The sequence below is a fragment of the Diadema setosum genome, chromosome 8, assembly GCF_964275005.1.
Source record: "Diadema setosum chromosome 8, eeDiaSeto1, whole genome shotgun sequence".
NCBI classification, from domain to species: Eukaryota; Metazoa; Echinodermata; class Echinoidea; order Diadematoida; family Diadematidae; genus Diadema; species Diadema setosum.
Window position 1 is genome coordinate 24,003,489 of NC_092692.1, and position 23,836 is coordinate 24,027,324.

At 39.5% G+C, this 23,836-nt stretch overlaps 1 protein-coding gene across 1 annotated transcript in view; it reads right to left on the reverse strand.

The window, feature by feature from the left end:
* LOC140231716 (speract receptor-like) overlaps positions 1-23,836 on the reverse strand; it is a 464,534-nt gene that overhangs the window by 242,882 nt on the left and 197,816 nt on the right. Inside the window, exon 3 of the mRNA XM_072311869.1 lies at positions 2,970-3,116. Within this exon, the coding sequence (XP_072167970.1) occupies positions 2,970-3,116 (147 nt within the window). The remainder of the gene's footprint in view (positions 1-2,969; positions 3,117-23,836) is intronic.

Sequence of the window (23,836 nt, forward strand, 5' to 3'; positions counted from 1 at the left end):
TGAGGACTGAAAATAAATGAAATGGGTCAACCTAGCCGAACTTGACTTTTTCATATTTTCTGAAAGAGCGGGTCTTCTTTTACATTACGCTAAAATTGGGTATCATAAAACGGGCAGGAAAGTGTGTTTTTTTAGCAGTTTATCTCAAACATTTTTTGGTAGAATAGTGTGATTAGGTGTGTCTTTGGAATCCCTTTTTCATTTCTGAAAAACCTTGTCCACACTCTTCACTTTCAACTCTAATACCTTTTGAAAGGATGGCACTACTGCTTTGAAAGTTGGCATTAATTATGGAAAGAATGCGTTGATGAGGCATGCTTAATTTCAATTTAATCTGATAATTCATTCATTGTTGTTACTCTGGTGGTTCACTTCCTGTTTTTTGTCCCATTCATCGCACAGCCAGCACGGTTTGGTAAAGATTAAGCGCTTGAATAAACACTATACTTCAGAGCCTCTTTTCTCAGTTCACACTTTTCCTGAGTTTGTGCTTTCTTTCCAATATTTAGATAGGTTAGGAGAGTCCATTTGATTTGAGTTATACATCATTTTAAAGCTTAAAGTCTGCTCTTTCAGAATATGGTCTTAACTAAAAATTCATGTCTGGCGACTTTTTGTTTGTTTTGAGGTGCAGGGTCACATATATTCATATATATATATATATATATATATATATAAACATATATATATATATATATATATATATATATATACATATATACATATATATTATAGTGGCATGATATTTTACCAAACGCTTTTGTCATCTTGGAAAGGTCGATATAATTGTGACAATGAAGACTATAGATGTTGCACGATGCCAGCTGGCTGGTAGGGTTTTCGACATTGATAGGTCTTCCTTAGTTTTATTGTCTGTTCATACAAAGATGGAATAGAAGTCTTGAGCATAACAAACCGTATGGAGTAATGAACATATGATTTTCTGTTTGTATTTTATGTTGAAACGCCAAATAAGTAATAACGATGAAAATACAGATATACAGGACGTCATAAACTTAATAGGATTTGATATTAACCTCAAAAGCTTGAATTTCATTGTATACAAAACGTGGTTTTGTGAACGTGCATAGGCGGATGTCAATCGTTCTAAAGTTCACAGCTCTTGTCATTTTGCTACTAATACAATACAATTGGCTTCAATTTTGTGGTTGACCGACTAGCCATACCTTTCGATTCGTCTCCTGCAAAATTCATATATTGTGACAATGTCATCTTCTGTAACATCAAGAGACACTAATAAAATATAGGGAATAATTGAATATATGGGAAACAACAATTCTCTCTTCATGTGTGGTGTCCGCACAATAACAGTTCATGCACAAATACACATGATTTCTCAAATATGGAATTTAGCATGTTTTAGGCTTAGTGGAAAAAAAAAACTTCCCTAAGAGCAATGCCAAAAAGCATTTGACAGTGTTTGATTCAGCAGTTCCGGAAAGAATGATTTCTCCTCGGTAATTGACATAATGACCAACATGGACCTGTGAGCCCCAGTCATATATAAAAACGGATCTTGATCCTGGGAGTTCCGGAATAGTTTTGCTCCGGATGGAGCGTCAACGAGCGTTGATGACTGTGCACACGGTATCAACACGGCAGCACACGAATGAGGCCGGACCAGCACGGCATCAACACGACATCCACACGGCGCTTACACGGACCTCAACGGACCATACCGGACCCATCCGGCAACTACATGGTCCATGCTGGCAGAGTACGGCGTCTACATGGACCATTAGGGCGTCTACACCGACCAACAAGGCAGCGACGCCGGCAGACGAAAATCTACCATAAGAAGCAAGCTGAATTTGGATTTTCATCAATCTTGTCGTGTAGCTGCCTTAATGATTCTTGACAGTCCTTGATGTGAAAAAAAAAAAGGTCACGGACTACCAAGGATACTCACGGCGCCAACACGATCCTTCCAGGCAGTCACACTGACCTTCACGGCAACTACACGACACACGCCACAAGGATGACACTGGATGTTTTTGACCTCAAACTGTCGTGTTGGCCTCCCGGACCTAAACGGACCTCCAAGGACCTAGACATATGCCGAAAGCGTCTGCTTGGATCTCTCCCCGGATCAGATCCGGGGTGATATCGCATGTATATGTGACTGGTCATTAGATATCATTGTTTACACAGCGGTTTTGTGAACGTGTGTACGCCTATTTCAATCATTCTAACGCCCATGCCGAATCACCCCCGATGAGATCCGGGGTGATCCGACATGTATATGTGACTGGGGCTTTAAGTGGTGAGAACGAGACGAAGATTGATGAGAGTCCAAAATCAGCTTGCTTTTTATGATAGATTTTCGTCTGCCGGCGTTGTACGTGTAGCCGCCGTGTTGGTTCGTGTAGACGTCCTAATGATCCGTGTAGACACCGTGCTCTGCCGGCATGGACCGTGTAGTTGCCGGGTGGATCCGGCATGGTACGTGGAGGTCCGTTTAAGCGCCGTTTGGATACCGTATAGATACTTTGCTGGTGTAGTTGCCGTGTAGTTGCCGTGTTGATACCGTGTGTACAGTCATCAACGCTCGTCGACGCTCCATCCTGGGCAAACTATCCCGGAACTCTCCGGATCAACGCCTGCATGATCCAGGGATCGCAATGTAGATCCTTGAGGATCCGTGTTTATATGTTACTGGGGCTTTAAGGTTTTGAGGTTGATATAAAATTTTATTGAATTCACGACGTCCTATATATCTGCATTATTACTATTTTTATTATTATCATTATTATTTGTTTATTTGACACTTCAACATAAAACAGAAAGATTGTGATGATTCAAGGAGAATACCGCTACTTGCCAGGGGAGGAAAAGGCAAACTTAATCACAGTGGTTTGAGGCCTTCCTCCCCGATATCAACATGGAAATGACTTCACATTGCACAACATTATTTGGAACCAGCGTAGAAGATGTGTTTGCTGACGTACCTCCTAGAAGAAGCTGAAGGGTCTCCTCGTCGTAGTTCTCCAAGTTGGCCCAAATAACCATATATTCTCCATTTTCTAGCAGGCCATGAATCATCATCTCTCGAAGAAACTCGTATATTTCAAACACCTCACCAATAAAGATATAGACTGTGAAAAGAAAAGAAAGAGAGAAAAAAAAAACCCAAACATGATTAATACAGATTTAAACCTGATGCACTCTATATTTTCACAATAAAATGACCTCTTTAGCAGTGAATTTCCAATGACTGTGTGTACTTTCAACCGTCCGTGATATTTACATACGCACACTGACCTACCAATTCAGAAGCTCTCTTAGATCTATCGTTAGGTTTGATTGGTGGTTGGATGGTTGTTCAGCAGAGTGAGACATGAGGGCCATCTACCCCCCTTAGCTTATATTTCTTTTCCTCCTTTCTTATTCTTTTGTTTTACTTGAACATCCAGTTGCCTACATTGTAACGCTTAAAAGCTATCACTGTTTTGGTAGGAATACTGGTGAATGAGCTTGGGAAGACCGTAACATCACCGATACCATTGTGCGGTGCATAATCCCTGAAGTGCTGAAAAATGCGTAAAACCCACGTAATTTCGTATGGGTGGAAACTGGGTTAAATGTTGAATCTCTCTCCTCTCTCTTTTCTCTGCCCTTTTGTATTAATGATTGGGCTGAGAGGAGTAGCGACCCTCACATGTATCAAGCTTTGAATAAAACCACAAATACACACACCCAAGAAAATCCTATACTTCCAGCGGCGGGAGTCTACAGGTGCCTTCACGCTGTGAGAATTTACCCGCGTTCGCAAGGAGGACATGATGATGGCCCTCCCTCAAACTTTTCAAAGAAGGGTACGACCGACAGGTGCAAGAAACCCATGGCAACGTTGAAATGTAAGCAGCCCCTCAAGAGAGCCACGTTAAGCATCCAAATGTGAGGGTACAATACGGACTCTGGACAGGAGACGCGAGGAGCTGGCTTGGAATACGAAAAAGCAGTCTGTTGAAATGATTATATGGCATCATGGAACGCAAGCTAGTGCATAAATTAAGTCGGGAAGATGACATCAACCGCTGTAGCGTTTGTCATGGATATGAACTTTACATGACATTAGCATGACGGAGTACAATGCCAGCAGCAAAAGGAGGAACAGGCCTGTCACATAGATTTTTTTTTAAGGGGGGGGGGGTATGGCTTTCAAAACGGAATAGATTTGGGAGACCTAGCCGTACATAATACAAGATATATATACTATTATGTATTTCTCTTTTTTTTTTGGGGGGGGGGGGGGTGGTCTAGAATGGTCTAGAGTGGGGGAAGGGATATCCCACCTCCTCAAGATGGAGCTTTCGGTGGAATGCTGGCTGGAATAAAACACGTAATTCGATTACATTGGTTATCTGTTTACTTTGCAAAAAAAACAACCCAAACAAAACAACCCCAAAACAACGAAAGCAAAGAAACAAACAATTTCAACTAAATTCTTTAATAGTTTCGTGAATTTTTCATGAATTAATCAAGTTGTTTTACAATCTCATTTCTACGCCCAGCTACCGAGCAGGAGGAAGGTGTTGGAGGGGGTATCCCCCTCCCACACGAGGAAACTTTTGCATTTTTAGAATAGATAAAGTAACAAACCGGTGCATATTTTGGGTGGAATATTTGGGGAATTTTCAATATAGAAAATAAACGATACGCTGTCCATTTATTTGCATTTACATAGAATGTGTTATTCATTGCGTGCGTTTTTTCATCTACTGATCAAGTACTTTAAATCCGAGGCTATAAAGAAATGAAAAAATAATTGAACATTTTTATTGAGGGGCATCAGCCCCTTCCCCCTGCAAAACCTGCGTACGGAAAATTGGAGGGCATATCTTTAATCGCAGAAATAAACAGTGTTCCGTCAGCTTGAGTTCCTTCAAACCCTGTGAATCCTCTCCCCCTTAATGATAGACGGAGGAGTGGGTATATCGACGAAATAGCTCAAAAGGCCGTTATTGATATCAATGGTATTTCAAATAGGCTAATTGAAGCCCCCTTCCAGGGAAATCCGGCACTGTCTGTAAATGTCGCATATGCACACTGTGAATAAGCAGATAACACAGATAAAAACTGACTTGTATTGTAAACTTCGTCTCTTCCTCAATATCTGTTTATGGCGGTACGGGGCGACCCCAATACAGGGCTTGGCCCAAAGTATAATCCGTTCACATGCAATGATCACACGAATAACCATGGCATGCGGGCGCTTTATATGGTGGAGGACAATCAGTTATTGGTCACAAACATGCTCTTTCAGAAACGAAGCAAAAAGCAATGGACCTGGATGCCACCATACCATCGCAGACCACATATAAGATTATAATTTTGACACGTAAGGCATGATGTAAAAGGCAAAAGGTATCATTACCAGTGAGGCATATTGTTATTTTCCCCTATTTGGTCCGGTCACAGGGTAGTGGTAATTGCAACAGTTTGACTTAGTTTCAGGGCACCGAAAAAGTAGAAAGAGAAGAGGGCGAAATATGCATGGGAAGATCTAACCGTCAATTGAAAGAGCGATATGCAGTGGAGACAAACAAATTCCATGTGCTGCAGGGGGAGGCTGAGCTAGGTTCAGATACTTACCGACGCTTTGTCGATAGGCATCAGAGGCGTAGTTTAAACAGCTAGGTCAAGAAGTCCATTATACCATGATGATCACGATATGTGAACTAGCTAGCGCGATCATGACTGATCAAGTTGGATTTCATTTTAGTTCTATTCGGTATATACATTGTAAAACAGATGATAAATAGACTTCTTTTATTCGGGTCATGGTTGACAGGGATTCTATTATTGTCACTCGGGATCTTAACTCCATGCTATGATTCTCGGAGCAAGGTCCTCCGGTCAAAGCATGGAGTTGATATTCCTGAGGCAATAATATCAACCATTCATCAAAAAGCAGCCCATATCTGTATATTATGCAAATACTTCTGACTACAGTATATTTGACATTGAATCTTTAAAAAATATCCTAGCATTAAATGTTAATTCTGTTCTATCCTTTGGGTGGAAAATCTTCAAAAGAGAGGGTGAATTATTTTGAATAAAATAAAGTTTAGTAAATCCTCAAGAAATGATGGATTAAGTGTAAAATTCTACATGACATTTTGGTCAGTTATAGGGGATGTGGCAGTGGAAAGTTTAAATGAGGAGTAGGAGAGAAGAGACTTACTCCAAAACAAGGGGTAATTATTTTGATTCATAAGGAAGGAAATATTCCTTCAAAGAATTGCAGACCTATCTCATTACTGAATGTAGACTACAATTTTTTGTTTTCGATATTGTCAAACCGTATCAAGTATGATTTGCATAGCATAATAATCCATATCAAGTCGGATATAAGGAAGGGAGAACGTTAGAGAGGCAATTCGATGTATTACTGATATGATCTTATTTACACATTGATCTGCAGTTTCTCTTGTTATATGTTTGCATTTTTTCTTGTTTTTTTTTTTTTTTTTTTTTTTTGCAGAGAGTTCTAAATGCTTTTGCTTTTGGGCCAACAATATGTAATTTGGTTGAAACATTGTATTCGAAAAGTTGTAGTTGTGGTGTAATGAACAGTAAAACGTATACTGATTATTTAACAGTACAGAAAGGTGATGATGCAAACGAAAGGCTTCTATCAGCATGACAGAAGCGATTTCCAGCATGCGTGTATATGGATGGAAATTAGCTTCTTGGCGCAGGTTTGCGCTCTCCGAGTGCTTCTCTAATTATACCCCCGCCACACGTAGTGTGAATGGGGTGTATAGGAATCACCGCGATGTTGGTCGGTCGGTCGGTCGGTCGGTCTGTTGCAAAATCTTGCGTCGCGAACTCCTCCTACAGTTTTGAAGCAATTTAAATGAAACTTAAAGTAAATGATGATATTGAGGTATAGATGTGCAAGACATGTTTTTTGTGTTTGTCGGACAATGCGTTGCCATGGTAACCATAATTTTACCAAAACCTTGTGGATTGAATAACTTCCATAGTATTTAAGCAATCAATTTCAAAATTGGTATCTATGATGATCTATAGGTGTAATTATGCAAGACACACTTTGTGTTTGTAATTGACAAAGCGTTGCCATGGTAACCGCATGTTATCTTCGAAATCTTGTGGAGTGAACAACTTCCACAGTTTTGGAGCAATTGAAATCAAATTTGGTAGGCATTATGGCCTTGAGGCATAGATGTGCAACACATAATTTTTGTGTTTGTCGGACAAAGCGTTGCTATGGTAACCATAATTTTACCAAAACATTGTGGATTGAATAACTTCCACATCATTCAAGCAATTAAGGTCAAATTTAGTATGTGTGATGATCGGGAGGTGTAGTTATGCAAGACACCAATGTGTTAATATAAGAAAAATGTGTTGCCATGGTAACCACTCATTTTTGTATCAAATTGAACCATTTAATCTATGAAGGTGAAATTTGGTGTGTATGATGTCCTTTAAGTGTAGTTTTGCAAAATGTCCTTTGTATTTGTATCGGACAATGCGTTGCCATGGTAACCGCATTTTTTTTTTTTTTTTTTTTTTAATCCTGTGGAGTGAACTTCTTCCACAGTTTTCAAGCAATTGAAACCAAATTTGGAGGGCATTATGGCCCTGAGGTATAGATGCGGAACACATAATTTTGTGTTTGTCACACAAACCGTTGCCATGGTAACCACAATTTTACCAAAACCTTGTAGATCGAATAACTTTTCCATCATTCAAGCAATTAAAATCAAATTTAGTATGTATCATGATCTAGAAGTGTAGTTTTGCAAGACACCAATGTGTTAGTTTAAGGAAAATGTGTTGCCATCGTAACCACTCATTTTTGTATCAAAATAAACCATTCAAGCTATGAAGGTCAAATTTGGTGTGTATGATGGTCTTTAAGTGTAGAGATGCTGGGGGAAGCATGTTTCCATTTGCTGTAAGTTTTATACTCAGTGTCAACTCTGTAATTGTACAGTAAACTAAAATTATTCTGTTTCTAATTCGACAAGTGCACAAACTTGGTATTAACGTCATTGCCCTCATGACATCACATACTATAAAGCAACACTAGGGGCGGGGGTATTAATCACCTTCAGTGATAATTCTAGTTTATTTGTGCAATTTATTGAGATTTTGACACAGGCAAGAATTTTGATTATCATGGGTTGATAATGGTGAAATTAAACATATTCTTTACACAGGTGATGTTACTTTCATTTCTCAAGGACCGTAATTCTGTAGAGATGAGAAGAAATTATTTGAGGCATTTTATTTAAAAAAATGATAAAATGAACGCGTTGTTATTAAGTGAAGGGAGAGAAGAATCCAAGTTGCCCTTTTGCAGAGTGGAACCTAACCGATGATTAAAATACTAGACATTTATCTTTCTTTAACTCCAGAGGTTAAAGATGCCATGAGTTATAAAGACATTTTGGGAAAGATAAAGAGACTGTTGTCATGGAAGAATTTTGTTTTACCAAAGATAATTCATAATTTCCACACTTTAAAATGGCTTTCACAGAGCTAAACAGTGCGGCGTTATTTTGTTTTTCTGAAGAGGGAGAGACAGCTATTCCCTAAAAGGACTAAATAATATTTAGATTATCATATGGCGGATTAAAACCAATTGTTTGTTTAAGCACAGAGAATTTTGTGGCTAGGGGGCTACTTTAGGGGACCATACCATAAAGTGGACGTTATCTTTTTTATATTCTTATACTATTTTAGCAATTCAGAGTTTTTTAAAATCAAATTTACCAGAATCTTATAATGCTTTATTGCAGTTCGAGATAGATAGAAGAAATCATATTTTGAAGAAATATAATTAAAAAAGAATAAGGTTATATATGATTATGAATTTATTTTGATTGATGGATACACAGCACAGTGTTTGATGAGAATTTCTTTCTTGTTGTGTTTATAAAGTCCATCATTGGTTACATGTAGATGGTAAATATAAGTAGAGAAGAGAAATTATGAAAATGAGATTTAGTGAATAAGCAATTTGTAAAATGGATGACACATTTTAGCTTTACCATTATCATGGAAGGGGGCATTAAAAAGAACTGAATATGAAGGATATGAAAAATTAAAACAATTAATTTTATTGGCAGATTGCCATAACGTACATGAGTAAAGCACTGATGAGGGAATAAACTGAAACATTATTAGTATGAAACGATTTCGTCGGTTTATATGATTTTGAGGAAATAGATATTAACTTGATATTTTTTTAAGCCACGGAAGTGTACTCTTGATTGTAATTTATGTGAATTTTTATCTAAAATGTTTTGTGGTTTCATATATCTGATACAAACAAAAGGGTTTTCTCTATCTTTTTTTTTTTTTTTTTTTTTTTTTTTTTTACAGGAGAGAATCGACGTACGTTTTGCCAGTCTTAGGTTGAGACCTGACATATATATGTTTTTTTTTAAATCATTGTGGAAAAATCAATCATCTTTTGAAATTGTGCTGGCAAGGTTTTGCACACAGAATTTAGATTGGCAATCCGTTCATTTTCGCATTATAATACATGATATTGGAAAACGGTGGCTCATAATCCATTTGATGTTATTGATAAAATGGATGATACCTGAAGTTTCCACGAAAAAAGAAAAGGCCTCCGTTGGTTATGGGAATGAAGGAAAGAGTGTAAGATAAGATTTAAACGAGGTATGTTGGCATTGCACAACATGTAAAGGAGCCAACTTTTAAATGGGTAGTAACACGTTGATCGTCCTCGATATCTATAGCTATCATTTTGCATGATTATTATGTGGTTGCATGTGTATGGTAGGCAGGTGTTCTGTGTGCATGTTTGTGTTTGAGGTATGGCTTTGGTGTGCTTGGAGTGGGAAAAGCGTATGAGGTGCGTGATTTATGAGGTACAATGTACAGTAATGTTATAAGGCACTGATTATGTATTGATTATCTATACTCTCCGTTTGACCCTTAATCTGTGACCGATTTCATTATTCAATGAGTTAGTATTGCTGTGACGAGTATGCAAAAGCAATTTCTGTAGATCACATGTTTGTAATGTAAGATAATTAGAAATTTTGACACAACGTCAAAGTACTTTATTTGCAAATGGCGATAATCCATTCTATAACAATTATGTTATTCTATGCAATGCTTAAAATGTTACGCATGCACGATAACAAAATCTTCAAGTTTGTAATCGATTATGGGGGATGAAACAGAAATAAAACATTTTTTTTTTTTGGGGGGGGGGGGAGGGGGGAGCACACACCCAACACTTGTCTCCTCACTCTACCGGGTCTTTAATGAATGGGCTATCGATATCAACACCATTGATATAGTACCCTGATGGTGCTATTAGTCCGGCCGCCCAGAGGGTTTTGATTTAAACGAACTAGGTACCAGAGGTACCATACCAGAGGTACCATAAGGAGGGGAAACATGCAGATATGGAGGTCTGTCGTGTTGCTTCTGCTACATGTACGCCCCAGGACCCACTAAAGTGGCCCCAAATGGCCTTACACGTAGATTGAACATTCTAGGTACCACATCAAAGCAAGTGGAAATCTAAAGGCTTTTCCACTGAGAACCGAATGCCCACTTCCAGACAAAATCTCTGCTGCAAACAGTCAGGCACAGGCGCAGAAAACTGCGCCTCCCGCCAGGCGCAGAAAACTGCTACTTTGGGGTTATCCGCCCGAGCGCCGAGCAAGTGTGCCCGCTACAATCGATTCTCGTAGTTTCCGCGAACAGTCGGTTCCATTGATATCGTCTGTGTACCAGGCGCCCGTTACTGCTTTTTACTGATTTGCAGTGCACTAAGTACTGTATGCAAGACAAATTGCCAAAACACGATAGTATGTATGTGTATACTGCACTGTATCACCATAATTATATCGAAATACAGTATGCATCAGACACATCCAGAGCCACACGCTCTCACCAACAAACACCATGCGCTATATAGGTCTCTCCTCACTGACCATAGCTCATTTATAAATCAAGAAATAGGCTAGTGAGATTGAGAATGAAGTAGGAGTCATTGGGATTACCTTGCTGTTACGATGTTACGCTTGTTCTGCTTCCTTTGCAGAATCATCTGCAATTAACTCTGGTAACTCATGTTTAACTATGTGCTCCCTCTTGTATAACTCTGTCTCTCTGGAATCTAATCTAAAACTGCAATACCTATCGCATAGCCCCTGCCTCTGTGCTTTGCCCATGGTCAGTTCAAGACCAGGGAGGTACGAGGTAGGCCCCAGCCTGGCCGCACTTTCACAACACTTTCCTTGTTTTAAACTGCTGCCCTATGTTTACTCAACAGAGATAAGAACCCAACCTGCCGGGGAGAGTACCACAGAGAAGAGAGAGGGGGAAAGAGATGATGCGTTGAGAGATGGAAGGTGGCTGTGCTGGGGGAGAGAAAGGGAAAGAAGCCACGAGAGAAGATGAGAGAGAAGGGAGAGAGGAAGGTCTGATAGGAAGGAGTACATTTCTGTTACACTAGCCAACACCTGTTGCACAAGGCTAAAAAGAGGACAAACCGGTGGTCATTCAAAAAACATTTACCTAATTATGTATTCTGACCAGAATTACGCCAGATGTCAAGGTTGTATTCCCCTAGAAATGATTGTTATGCAAGATTAGGTATTTGGCTTACTACAGAGGAAATATCAGAAAAGTGTCAAGGTTAGAATTTTCGTACGAAATTAATATCGATTAGGTGTCTTCATCACCTAAATTTTCTCCATGCCTTTTACACTACGAGCATCGCGTGGCATGATGGGTATTGTCATTATAATATTCATGATAGCAGAAATCGGCGCTTTTCGACAGGCGCAGTTTTCTGCGCCTGTGCCTGACTGGCAAAGGGCTCGGCAGACGCTCCTAAAGGGGCCCCAAATCGGGCCTCGATCAAACATAGGCGGTACCAACTAAAACTAGTGTCAAATTATGGTTCATTCATTCTACAGAGTACGGAATGGCCGCTAGACAAAATTTCTGCTACAAAAGGCCACTAGACGCTCCTTAATGGTGGTCCAGAGAACCATTATATAAGAATTAGACCAGATCAAAAGCACCACATAAAACCACCGGGAAATAAGAACTTTTTTTAAAATACATTACCAAATAGCCCTGTCGGACAAAAATTCTGCTGCAAATGGGCCACCAGACGCCCTTAAAGGGGCCCAAAATTTTGCCTCTGAAGTCAAACATAGGAGGTACTGTCGTGTTGTACTGTTATGTTGTTTTTCCCCCGCGGTTAATAAGATTCGTTAGGGTCAAGATGATATGGGCATTTTCACAGTAAAAGGGCACTTTTCAGGGATGTCTCTATATTTTCTGTTTCCTATGTGCATTATCCCCAAATACAATCTGGTCTTCTAGAACACTTCAATGAGAGATAACTTTGCCCCAAAATTGCTTCAAACAAGAAATCTATTAGAATTTATGCCAAAATGAAACAGTTTGGGTGAACGCGTGTAAAACACGTCAGACATCTTTGTACTCACATATAAAGGTCAAATTACAAATACTCATTGAAACTTGGTTGTTTTTCAATTGAATGGCTTAATTTTGATGGGAGAAGATAATAGCAGCTGTAAAATTGTATTGAAAATTATGTTCTCTGGCATGGGCTATTCCATACCCTGTAGAATGAACTCAATAAGTTGACACCGATTTCAGTTGGTACCGTATTGAAAAAAAACAACTTGCTAATTTCCAGACATATATGGTACTTCTAATGTTTAATCTGGCCTAATTCTACAATAATTGCCCTCTTAGCCGCCATTAAGGGCCGTCTGCCGGGCCTTTTGCAGCAGAAAGCTTGTCTGGCAGGGTCCATTCCGTACTTTGTAGAATGAACTTAATAGTTTGACGCCAATTTCAGTTGGTATCTCCTATGTTTGATCGAGGCCCATTTTCGGGCCCCTCTAAGAGCGTCTGTAGAAGAGATTTTGTCTAGCAGTGGCCATTCGATACTCGGTGGGAAGCCCTTTGGAATTTCCACTTGGTCTGATGTGGTATCTAGAATGTTTAATCTTTAGCGGGCCCTGGGGGCAACATGCAGCAGAAGCAACACGGCAGACGTCCATATATACATAATAATATGTGGTAGGTTCCCCTCTGTAAGCCCAACTACACGTGTACTCAGATATTGGTACCTCGTTCGTTTCATCAAAACCCTCTGGGCTGCCGGGCTATATCCTCTCACTTTGATGTTGTAAACTTTATGATTACGTTTAAAAGATATTGTCAGAAGATAGGGATTAGGAGGTTATTTTTCTGACCCGCGGTATGATGTATTTAAAGGCATTATCTACCATTTGCAGACAAGCGCGCCGAAACACTTCTGGTATTTAGGGTGCAAAATTTCGACGGGGCGCAATTTTATGTGATTTATGTGACGGTGTGAGATCCTTGGTGAGGGGGAGGGTGTGGGAAGGGGATACCCACCCCCACCTCTCACGGTAGGTACTTTTTGTTTAAAAAAAAAGTATAAAAGGCGCGTTTATAGAGCATATTAAATCAAATTTCAAGGAAATTCACAGTGAAAAAATCACTGCGGCGGACTATGATCATAACTTATGAAAACTATTCATTTTACTATAAGTACGTGCGGAGCAAGCGAGCCTCTGATCAACTAAATTTTGTATTACGCTATTATTGACTCAAAATAAAAGAAGTCACAGCCGGTGAAAGCGTGTGAAAAGAGACGTGCGAAGACGTTTCAATAAGTTCTGACTTGAGTAAGGCACAAGAAGATGAAGTAAAATCTCTCTTGACTAGCTTTCAAGATGTTTTGACTGATGTCCCAGGTAGGACCACATTAGGAGAGCATTCGATAAAACTCACATTTTCTAACCTAATACGGCAGAGACCGTATACCCTGTGCCCCATACGATGAAGAGTGCAATCGAAGAAAACACTCAAAAGATGGTAAAATGGTGGTAATAGAACCGTCAGATTCCCCCTATTCATCCCCCATAGTCATATTGAGAAAGTCTGACGGAAGTAATCGGTTTTGTATAGGTTTTCGTCTGCTAAACCGCATTGCTGTGTTTGATGCCAAACCACTACCCAACCCAGATGAGATTTTCGCTAATCTGTCCGGTTCTACGTTCTCCTCTAAACTGGATCTGTCTAAAGGGTATTGGCAAATACCACTGGCCCAAGACGCTAAAGAGAAGACCACACTTCGGAGTCCTAGCGGGTTCTATGAATTTTGTGTCATGCCCTTTGGGCTTGTCAATGCGCCCGCTACATTCGGTAGGGTTATGAGAACACTACTAGTATTACGAGGACTGCCTCATGTTCACAACTATCTAGATGATGTACTTATCCATAACCCTACATGGGAAGAGCACCTACGATTTCTGCATGAACTCTTCGCAAGACCTAGGTCAGCAGGGCTAACGGCTATATAGGCCAAGCAAATGTCAAGTAGGATGTACACAGGTAGAATTTCTAGGCCATGTAGTACAGGAGGCCAGGTTGAAGCCCCAGGAGGACAAGGTAGAGAAAATTCTTACTGCCCCTAGGCCTGAGACCAAGAAGGAGATGCGCTCCATCATTGGGCTTGCGAACTATCGCAAGTTCATCCCCGCCTTTACGTCCATTGCATCTCCTTTGACTGATTTGACTAAGAACCGCAAACCAAGGCAGCTCACATGGGGTGAGCAAGAGGAAGAAGCCTTCCAGAAGCTTAAAGGGGAAATCTAGTCCAAATATAAGTTAGTCTGATTAGAAAGAGTAAGATATTACGAGTTCAACGGTAAAATTTGATCGAAATTGGATGAAAAATAAGGAAGTTATGCCATTTTGAAGTTTCGCTATTTTGGGGGGAAACGGTGCTTAAACAGTCAATATGAATATGCAAATGGCAAAGTGAGCATGTCATTCCCTCACAACTTACCATATAGTTTCTCCATAAAATTGTGAAATTTCCAGTTTTTCATACCCACTGTACAAGAACTGTTTTGGAGAAATGATCAAAACTTTAAAATTTCACAACTTCCTTATTTTTCATCCGATTTCAGTCAAATTTTTACCGTTTTACTCGTAAAATGTTTACTCTTTTTATCAGACTAACTTATATTTGGGCTGGATTTCCTCTTAAAGGCATGTCTTAGTACCGTCCCTATCTTTAGTCTACCAGACTTAGGCAAACCGTTTATTTTGCGTACTGACGTATCTTCGACAGGAATAGGCGCAGTTGTACTTGCAAGAACATGACAATGAGAAGTTCTCCATAGCCTATGATAGTAGGAAGCTACTGCCCCGTGAAAAAGCTTATTTTACCATATAGAGATAATATTAAGCTCTAGTCTGGGGAATCGGCAAATTCAAAGTCTACCTAGAAGGGAATGAGTTCACAATCGAGACAGACCATCGTCTACTCGCCCACCTCAATCAGACTAAGTGTACGAATAGCCGAGTGATGAGGTGGGCACTGTCCCTTCAACCATTTCGGTTCAGAATTGAAGCAATTCCTGGCTCAGAGAATGTTGGAGCTGATTTTCTCAGTAGAGTAGCCAAGTAGGCTATAAGGATGAAGAGGATTTGATTTTTATTATTCTTTTTTTTTTGTATGCACCCATGTACCCAGATAGGATGCAATTTCATTCTGTCGAAAGAAAAACAAGATATATTTCAGAAGTTGAAGAATGATCAAAACGTAACTCGGTGTATGTATTTAAATTCAGTGATGTTGATGTATACATTTTGCCATCAGCCTGAAATCAATGGAGGCCGTTGGTAGAATAAATGTTTGTAACTTTGTGAGAAAGGAGAAAATATGAAATATTTCTAGGAATGGGGGGGGGGGGTCATGCTACAAGTCATTTCTCGCCTGCTCTTTGTTCATATTCATAACGCGTAGCCACTGAGGTTATTGCCATGAAGTCCGGATGTGTTGTTATTATTGTCCCTATGTACTACATAGACTTGGGAATGATTAGCATTATTCTATGTATATACTTAGCTCCCCCAGCACAGTACTACTCTTCACTGGCAGCCTTGCATATTAGTATTTAAGCAATGTGTTGTTGCTACGCCAGAATTCTATACACAGGCATGTTCTTATCCAGGTGAAGGTAACTCCCTTGTTTGTCAGTGGTAGTTTCAGATTTCAGTATCAGTAGGAAATTTTTGCCACTCGAAGCTGAGACCTTGGAGAGGCAAGACCGTTATTTTGGAGTCTGTAGCAGCTACAGCAGCTAGACTGCTCGGGTCTGCTGGGAACGGCTTGAGCCGATGAGATGTTAGGTTTTCCGGAAACAAGTTCTAAAATGTCACAGCCGGTGAAAGCGTGTGATGGCTTGTTGGTCCAGCGCTGACTACTTAAATACGGTACTCAGACAAAGTGTATAGCACAAAACACAATGATTCCGGAAATTATAAGTTTATTTCCGGTCTTTCAAATTCGGATACAAATATGATGGTGGTACAAGGAACAGAACAAACACACAGACACATACGCACACATACACACAGTTCAGTCAATGCTTATCATGACACCTCAACTTCCAGTCTACTTAGGTGCCGGCTTTATCCCAATCTCAAAACTGTTCATTATGTACTGAAAACTTAACAACTGCTTCACAGTATGGCCATAATTGCATAAACTGATCCGGTTACTGACATAGGTTTACACCTGCTTCTTTAAATTTTCGTTTCTCATGAACGTACGTACACTAAAAGCAGCTTCTAACAACAATCCATCATTACTGAGCCGAAACTGTTGGAAATGTTCATGGTAAAGTCACTAAAGTGTTACTCGTTCACCATCTTGCGATTGCCATTACCTCTGAGATTTCTTAATAGAGATGAGGCGCTGGATGCATTGCGTGCATAGGCTAGGTCAGCGCCAACATACATTGGTGAGCCACTTTCACTTTGCCATTTGGTTTTATTCTGAAATGTATTCATTAAAAGCTTAAACGTGATCGCATTGTTCGAGCAATGAAAATTAGCATAGAAGAAAAGGAAAAATGAAAGGGTTAACTAAAGGTATTTTTCCTTTCCGTCGAAAGACGCAAGGCTACCATCTATACACTAAATTTACTTATATGTAAATATTAACGTATAGCTATAATAATGTATAGTGTATTATGTGTACTATATTTCAAAATTTTCAGTTATGAAGTTGACAATTTTTAAACAAGAAAAAGTTCATGTATTGTTCCTTTTGGCTTTTAAATAATGAATCAATTATTTGTTATACGGGGCACATGGGGGGGGGGGGGTGCAAGCCCAGCTTTAGCACTTCAAAATAGTTCCAAAATGTGAGTGAGGGATAATCAATGTTAAGTATTGTTAGATTTAAAAAATGTGAACAATAGTTATAATAAAATTATTTCTAGACTAAACTGTCTAGAGTTATGGTTTATTCAGAAAATAGTGGTATCTTCTTAGATTTTAGGGTTTATTGCAAAATCGTTTATATGGTAGGATGTTTTGTGATACAACAGATCTACACATATGCATCAAGTGTGATAACGCGAATGTTTTTTTTTTTTTTTAAATCACTGCTCCCAATTGTAAACAGTAACTTTAATATTTCGTTTGGCTTGATTGGGGTTCCCATGAATGTTGTTTTTATTCATTTGACGATCTATAAGGACCGCATCTTGGTATTTGAATAAATGTAATGAATTTAAAAAAATGCAAGTTTAAAGGTTACAGGTAGGGGTAAGGAATTGATTGGAGAAGGACAATGTATGCAAGACTATGTTCGGCAGAGAGAACGTGAGCGTAGTTAAATAGCAGTGAAGAAGGAAAAGGAGAGAAGCTCATCAGTCGTGCTAGTAGTAAAGACAGTTGTGAATGCAACTCCGCTTTTAAGAGTCCGTGCTAAATTGGTTGTGAGGGAGAAAGCGAAAGAGAAAGTAGACCCACGATACTCCAATGTAGGGCTCACTAACGTATTCCTGCAACGCAGCGGATTTGGCAGACGGGGCAGCGGACGGTACATATGATGACAAACGGCTATTCCAAGCGCTTTGTGAAACACAAAAATAACTGTAAATGAAACCTGAATGCTCATTTTAGAGACTACTTCCTGAAATTTGATTTTGGGATTAAAGTTAGTGTCGAAATAAGCCTCAATATAACTAGAGATTGTAATTTGTCATTACTGACAAATTAAGGTGATCCGATTTTTTTTAATCAATGATTCGAGGTCTGATCGCAATAGGCATGACCATACAGGTTTCATCTGTGTTTAGAGACATTGGTCGTGTGATGTTTGAATTTTCATTTAGAAAAGGGAGTCATATCTGTCATCTTTGGTACCAAATTCTGTATATACTAGATAACGAAGATACAGCAACAAATACATAATTTAGGCATGACCATAAAGGTTCATCTGTGTTTAGGGACATTCGCCGTGTGATGTTTGGAATCTCATTTCGAAAAGCGAGTCAGACCTGCCATCTTTGGTACCAAATTCCGTATACACAGTAACGAAGATACAGAATGAAGTATATTTGACCATTGACCCCACTTTGCACAGCCAGGATGGCATCTAAGCAAAAAGTGGTTATTTCGTAAAATGATTCTTGTAACATTGTCTTTGCGTGTGCAAAATATGGAAGAGATAGGACATGTATTCACTAAGATACAGGATGAAACATTTATGACCTTTGACCCTAATTTACATACCAAAGATGGTGTCTGATCAAGAAGTTGTTATTTTATGAAATAATGTACGTGACATGAACTAAACATGTGCAAAATTTGAGGGTGATAGACGCTGTTTTTCTTGAGTTATTGCAAAGAAAGTTGCAGAAAGAAAAGAAACATCTCAATACATTGAAGATAAGCTTTAGATTCAACCACGTTTTTTAACGTGATCCTGACATCGTATGAAAAAAGGAAGGGTAAAATACGATAGCCCAAAGTCTCAGCTACAACATATTAAAATCTGGGAGAAATTTACCGAAGCATAAGCGAGGTAGTGCTCGAAAAAGATAATCATGTCAAATTTCATTTGCAGAAAAACTGCACTCCCATAGAGATAGCACGTCATAATGAAGATACAGGAAGAAGAGCATATGACCTTTGACCCCACTTTGCACAGAGATGATGGCATCTGAGCAAAAAGTGGTTATTTTGTTAAATGATTCTTGTAACATGGTCTTTGCGTGTGCAAAATATGGGAGAGATATGACATGTATTCACCAAGACACAGGATGAAACATTTATGACCTTTGACCCTAATTTACATACCCAAGATGGTGTCCGATCAAGTAATTGTCATTTTATGAAATAATGTACGTGTCATGAACAAAACATGTGCAAAATATGGGATTAATAGCCATTGTTGTTGTTCATATATTGCACAGAAAGTAGTAGAAAGAAAAAAAAAATAAAGAAAAAATTATGTTATTTTTATAGAAATTTGAAGGAGAAGCATGAAAAAAATCAGAAAAAGATAAAGTTAGGAAAGGAGATTAAGACTAACTAAAGAAAAAGAAGAAATAAGTGTTAAACAATAAAAAAAAATATTGGCAGGGGTGAGCCTCGAACCAGGGACCTTAGGATTACGAGTCGGATGCGCTATGCAATGACCTATTTCATGCTCCATAGGCCCTGTGTATTAAGCAAAATGACACTGCATCGAAGCCACGTGCCATTTTTCAACCAAGTTTTTCGACGTGATGCCGACGTCGTATGAAAAATTGGAGGGCACATTTACAATAGCCCAAAGTCTCAGCTACAACATACTAAAATCTGGGAAAAATTCACTGAAGCATAAGTGAGCTAGTGCTCGAAAAAGATAGTCATGTCAATTTTCACTGCCAGAAAAACTGCTCTCCCATAGAGATAACACGTAAACTGGTAAAATTTTACAAGGATACTTTCAATCCATTTTTACGAGGTGATGACGTTATCCAATCAAAATGTTGTTTTCACATTAATGAAAGAAAATTTCATAAGCTACAACATATTGAAATCTGGGTGAAAATTGGCGAAATTTAAGTGAGATACGCTCGAGTGAATTTGAAATTTCATGACGTCATTTCGAAAATTTATTTTTTTTACTTTATTAAAAATTTGATATCTTTTGATCATTTTTTTAGTATCGCCAACCCATGAAATGACATGTACAACTCATCAGCTTTCAGAATATGTCAAGAAAAGGGGGGGGGGGTTCACCGTCCATCCTGACGAGTAAAATCCGATTTAAAATTGGCGGTTTTTTGGCATAGTTGCACTGTGTATCCCCATTGACGCACGCGCGGAATTTTGAATTTGACGGGCCCGTATGACGTCATATTGAGTCGGATCGACTTGAAACTTGGTAGAAACATTCCTTGACATTTTGGACATCCGATCCGTGTGAAAAAACTGAAAATTTCTATTGCATATGAGCTGTGCGTGCGTATATACGCGCGCGCATACGCGTCCGTCCGATTTTTTCAATTTTTCAAAAAATGCTCCAAATGGTCTGAAACGTGTGCAAAAAAATTTTGAGCTCGATTGGAGCATACAAATATTTCAACGCGCGCGTACGCGCACGTATCAAGAAAAATGTGAATTTTCACAATATGAATAAAATGCGCATAATTTGAAATATATGTGACGTAAATTTCATTGAAAAACTCCATTCCATTAATGAGATATGATTGAGAATGTGTTTTCATATAATGACGTCATAGTGACGTCACGGTCGACTGATCACTTTGATTTTAGTTCGACTGCCGTCTTTGGGACACGATACACACATGGTATAAGTTTGAATTTGATAGGCTTAGCACTTTCTGAGCTAACCTCTGCACAACTTTTGGGGAGAAATAAAGAAAGAAAGAAGAAGAAGAAGAAGAAAGAATCCGTACACAGGCGCGGTGGAGCACCCTAATTTGCATCTCATTATCGCCCCGTTCTATTTGAATTTCCAACGGGCATCCACGGCTGCCCGAAACTGTGTGCATGAAAAGGTCAAATCTTTACCTTCTCCTTGTGCCGCTATGCGTGCCGCTAGTAAACTCAAACTTCCCACACTATCTAAGTTTTTAAAAACCTTCCTTTTGATGAAAAAATTATGAAATTTGCTGCACTAAAACTTGAGATATTAAAGCGTTTTGAAAATCACCTCTCGCAAAACATGCTCTCTGTTTTTTTACGACTGGACTATGGCCGGGCTCCAATGTGTGCGAAATTGTCAACATAAGTTCATCAGGCCTCAATCCATATATGGTGAAAGTTTTCGCTTGATTCCACCTGTACTTTTTGAGAAATCAACTTGTTTCTACAGGGTTTGGAATAGAAAATTGTAGTCAGCGAAACAATTGAAAATGACGTCATTTCTTTTCCCGTAATATTGGACATGCGTGGTACGTGAGATTCAGGATTTCGTGCTCATTGTTGGTTTGCATGTGACGCAGTCAATTTGCTGAGTGTCGCACGGCGGTGACTGCTGAGCTGCTGCCGCGCACGCTGCATGCAGCAATGCGTTGTGTGTGCTGTGACATGCAACGCTACAGCAGGGAGGTGAGACTCGCCACCCTGGCTACAGTGACGCGATTATAATGGGATCAACCTGTACGCTTTGCGTTCGTGTCATTTTTGACATCACCTTCTGTTTTTTTCCGACACAACCATGGCCGGGAATATTACGGTATGAAATTTAAAATGCCAGCAGATAAATAAATTTCGGTGTACTTTGTTCGAATGGCGCTTTGGTTCCATAATCCCACGTCGTGAATTTTAGGATGATTTTCGAGGCATATTTTTGGTAATCTTGCTCGCCAGGTTTTCGCTAAAATTTCACATTTTATCGTTGTCAAATCCTTTAATATGTTATATGTGCATATTCGGACATGTTTTCAAATTCAAACTAATTCAATTTTAATCCGAAAATAGGTTTCCTTAAATTGCTATTAGCTTGAGAAGTTGTTTAGTTTTTCTCAACTACGCGAGTACATGTTGTTTACTTTATGCAAATGAGGCTCGGCTGCCGATGGATTTCTGCGAGATAATTGGGGTGCTCCACCGCGCCTGTACAGGTACAGAAGGTGATCCGAGAGGATACTCGGATCACCTAATTAGTGAAATTCAGTGTCACTAGATATGCGCTGCTTGGCCATCCACGGTCACCCCGCGAACCGGAATGAGAACACCGACACATTCATCTCACAGTTCGCCCAAAAGGATCTCGGCATTGACCGCCACACCAAGGACACCGACCGCAAACCATAGACTCACACAACGACCTCGACCTGAACAATGTCGTGTAATCATACCGTCCCCCACAGTAAGAGGCAAAACGCCCTGTCCCTCGGATAAGACATAAAATGGAGGTCCGGAGAGAGAGAGAGAGAGAGAGAGAGAGAGTCACAACTCATTCACGTAAAATAAATCATCCATCGCAAAGAGCAGGGCGCTTAACCCGTTGAAGTGGTCTCGCCTCACATCCAACTGGATCCCATGGAAGACCAGCTAGTGCAGTTGAATATGAGCTATCCAGCCATCCTCAGATGAAAAAATGAAACAAACCAAACGCTGACAACCCGCGGGGGAAAAAAAAAGGACCACAGAAACCGAGGTCGCTTCGCCATGTACAACGCGAGGCAGTTCGGCTACAAGTTCAGAGTGAATCTGAAAGGAAATGGCATTATCATCAGTGAGTCACTTCAGTGAGTCACTGACTAAATGCAGGGAACAACTCCTGATGCAAGCAAAACGTTGCAAAAACGGGGTCATCCCACTAGACCGACACCCATGAGTCATACAGCCCACGAGTTCGACATGGAAAACAGGTCCATGAGTCATACAGCTCATGAGTCATACAGCCCATGAGTTCGACACTAGGTAAAAACAGCCCACGAGTTCGACGGATACAAAATGGGGCTTAATGTGTCGGTCTCGTGGACCTTGTTGGCTTAGTGTCGAACAAATGGGCTGTATGACTCGTGAGCTGTATAACTCTTATGGGCTATATGAGTTGTGAGCTGTATGACTCGTGGTTGTCGGTCGCAGAAACTTGGTGTTGCTCATAACTGATTCAATATCCCAGAATTCTTTGGTTTTGACATACAAACGATTTCATTTGAGATCGATTTCAGGTCCGATTTCAGGATTTTACGACTGAGAATCAGATATCACTGATTTTATCCGTCGATTAGATCATAGGTCTTTTTAACTGACAGGCTATGGTGTCCTTATGCCTTTTTACATGTACGCGGTCTTGCTAATATTGCCGCATGTCATTATTTTTGTTAACATTACAGCGGCCCAGAAACGTAGACTGTCTGTGAGAAACTACAGCTGATGTGTGACAGCGCAGGACATTAGGTCGAAATATATTTATTTTATTTTTTTATCCATAGTCTTGATCAACTGACAGTGGATTGTTAATTCCGGTGTGACGTGGATATGACAACTACACTCATAAAAGAATACTAGTGTTTGATTCCAAGTTTACGGGGTAGTTAAGTTGTTGCTTTCTACAAAATATCCAGCCCCTTATATTTATATTCTTGCAGGGCAAGACAAATTACTGTCTCACATATTAGTGTCTTATGTTGGTATTGTTATTCGCGGAAGTTAAAAAAAAATGATATGTTTACAAAGCTAAGCGGACGCTTCACACGTCTATTGCAGGCAATGTAAAAAATACTGTTTTCACCCAAAATGTACCTCATAAGCCGTCAGAATACTGCAATCCTGTTGAAAAGTTTGGCATCCCTGTCATGGTATACTTTTAACCTCCATTAGTTAAGTAACCCGAGGGATGACAATTCAGTTGATAAAGAGTAACAAAACAACGTACCACATGCCATGTGTTCTGCAGAACTTTGCATACACCATAATTATTAATGCTCTCTGGTCA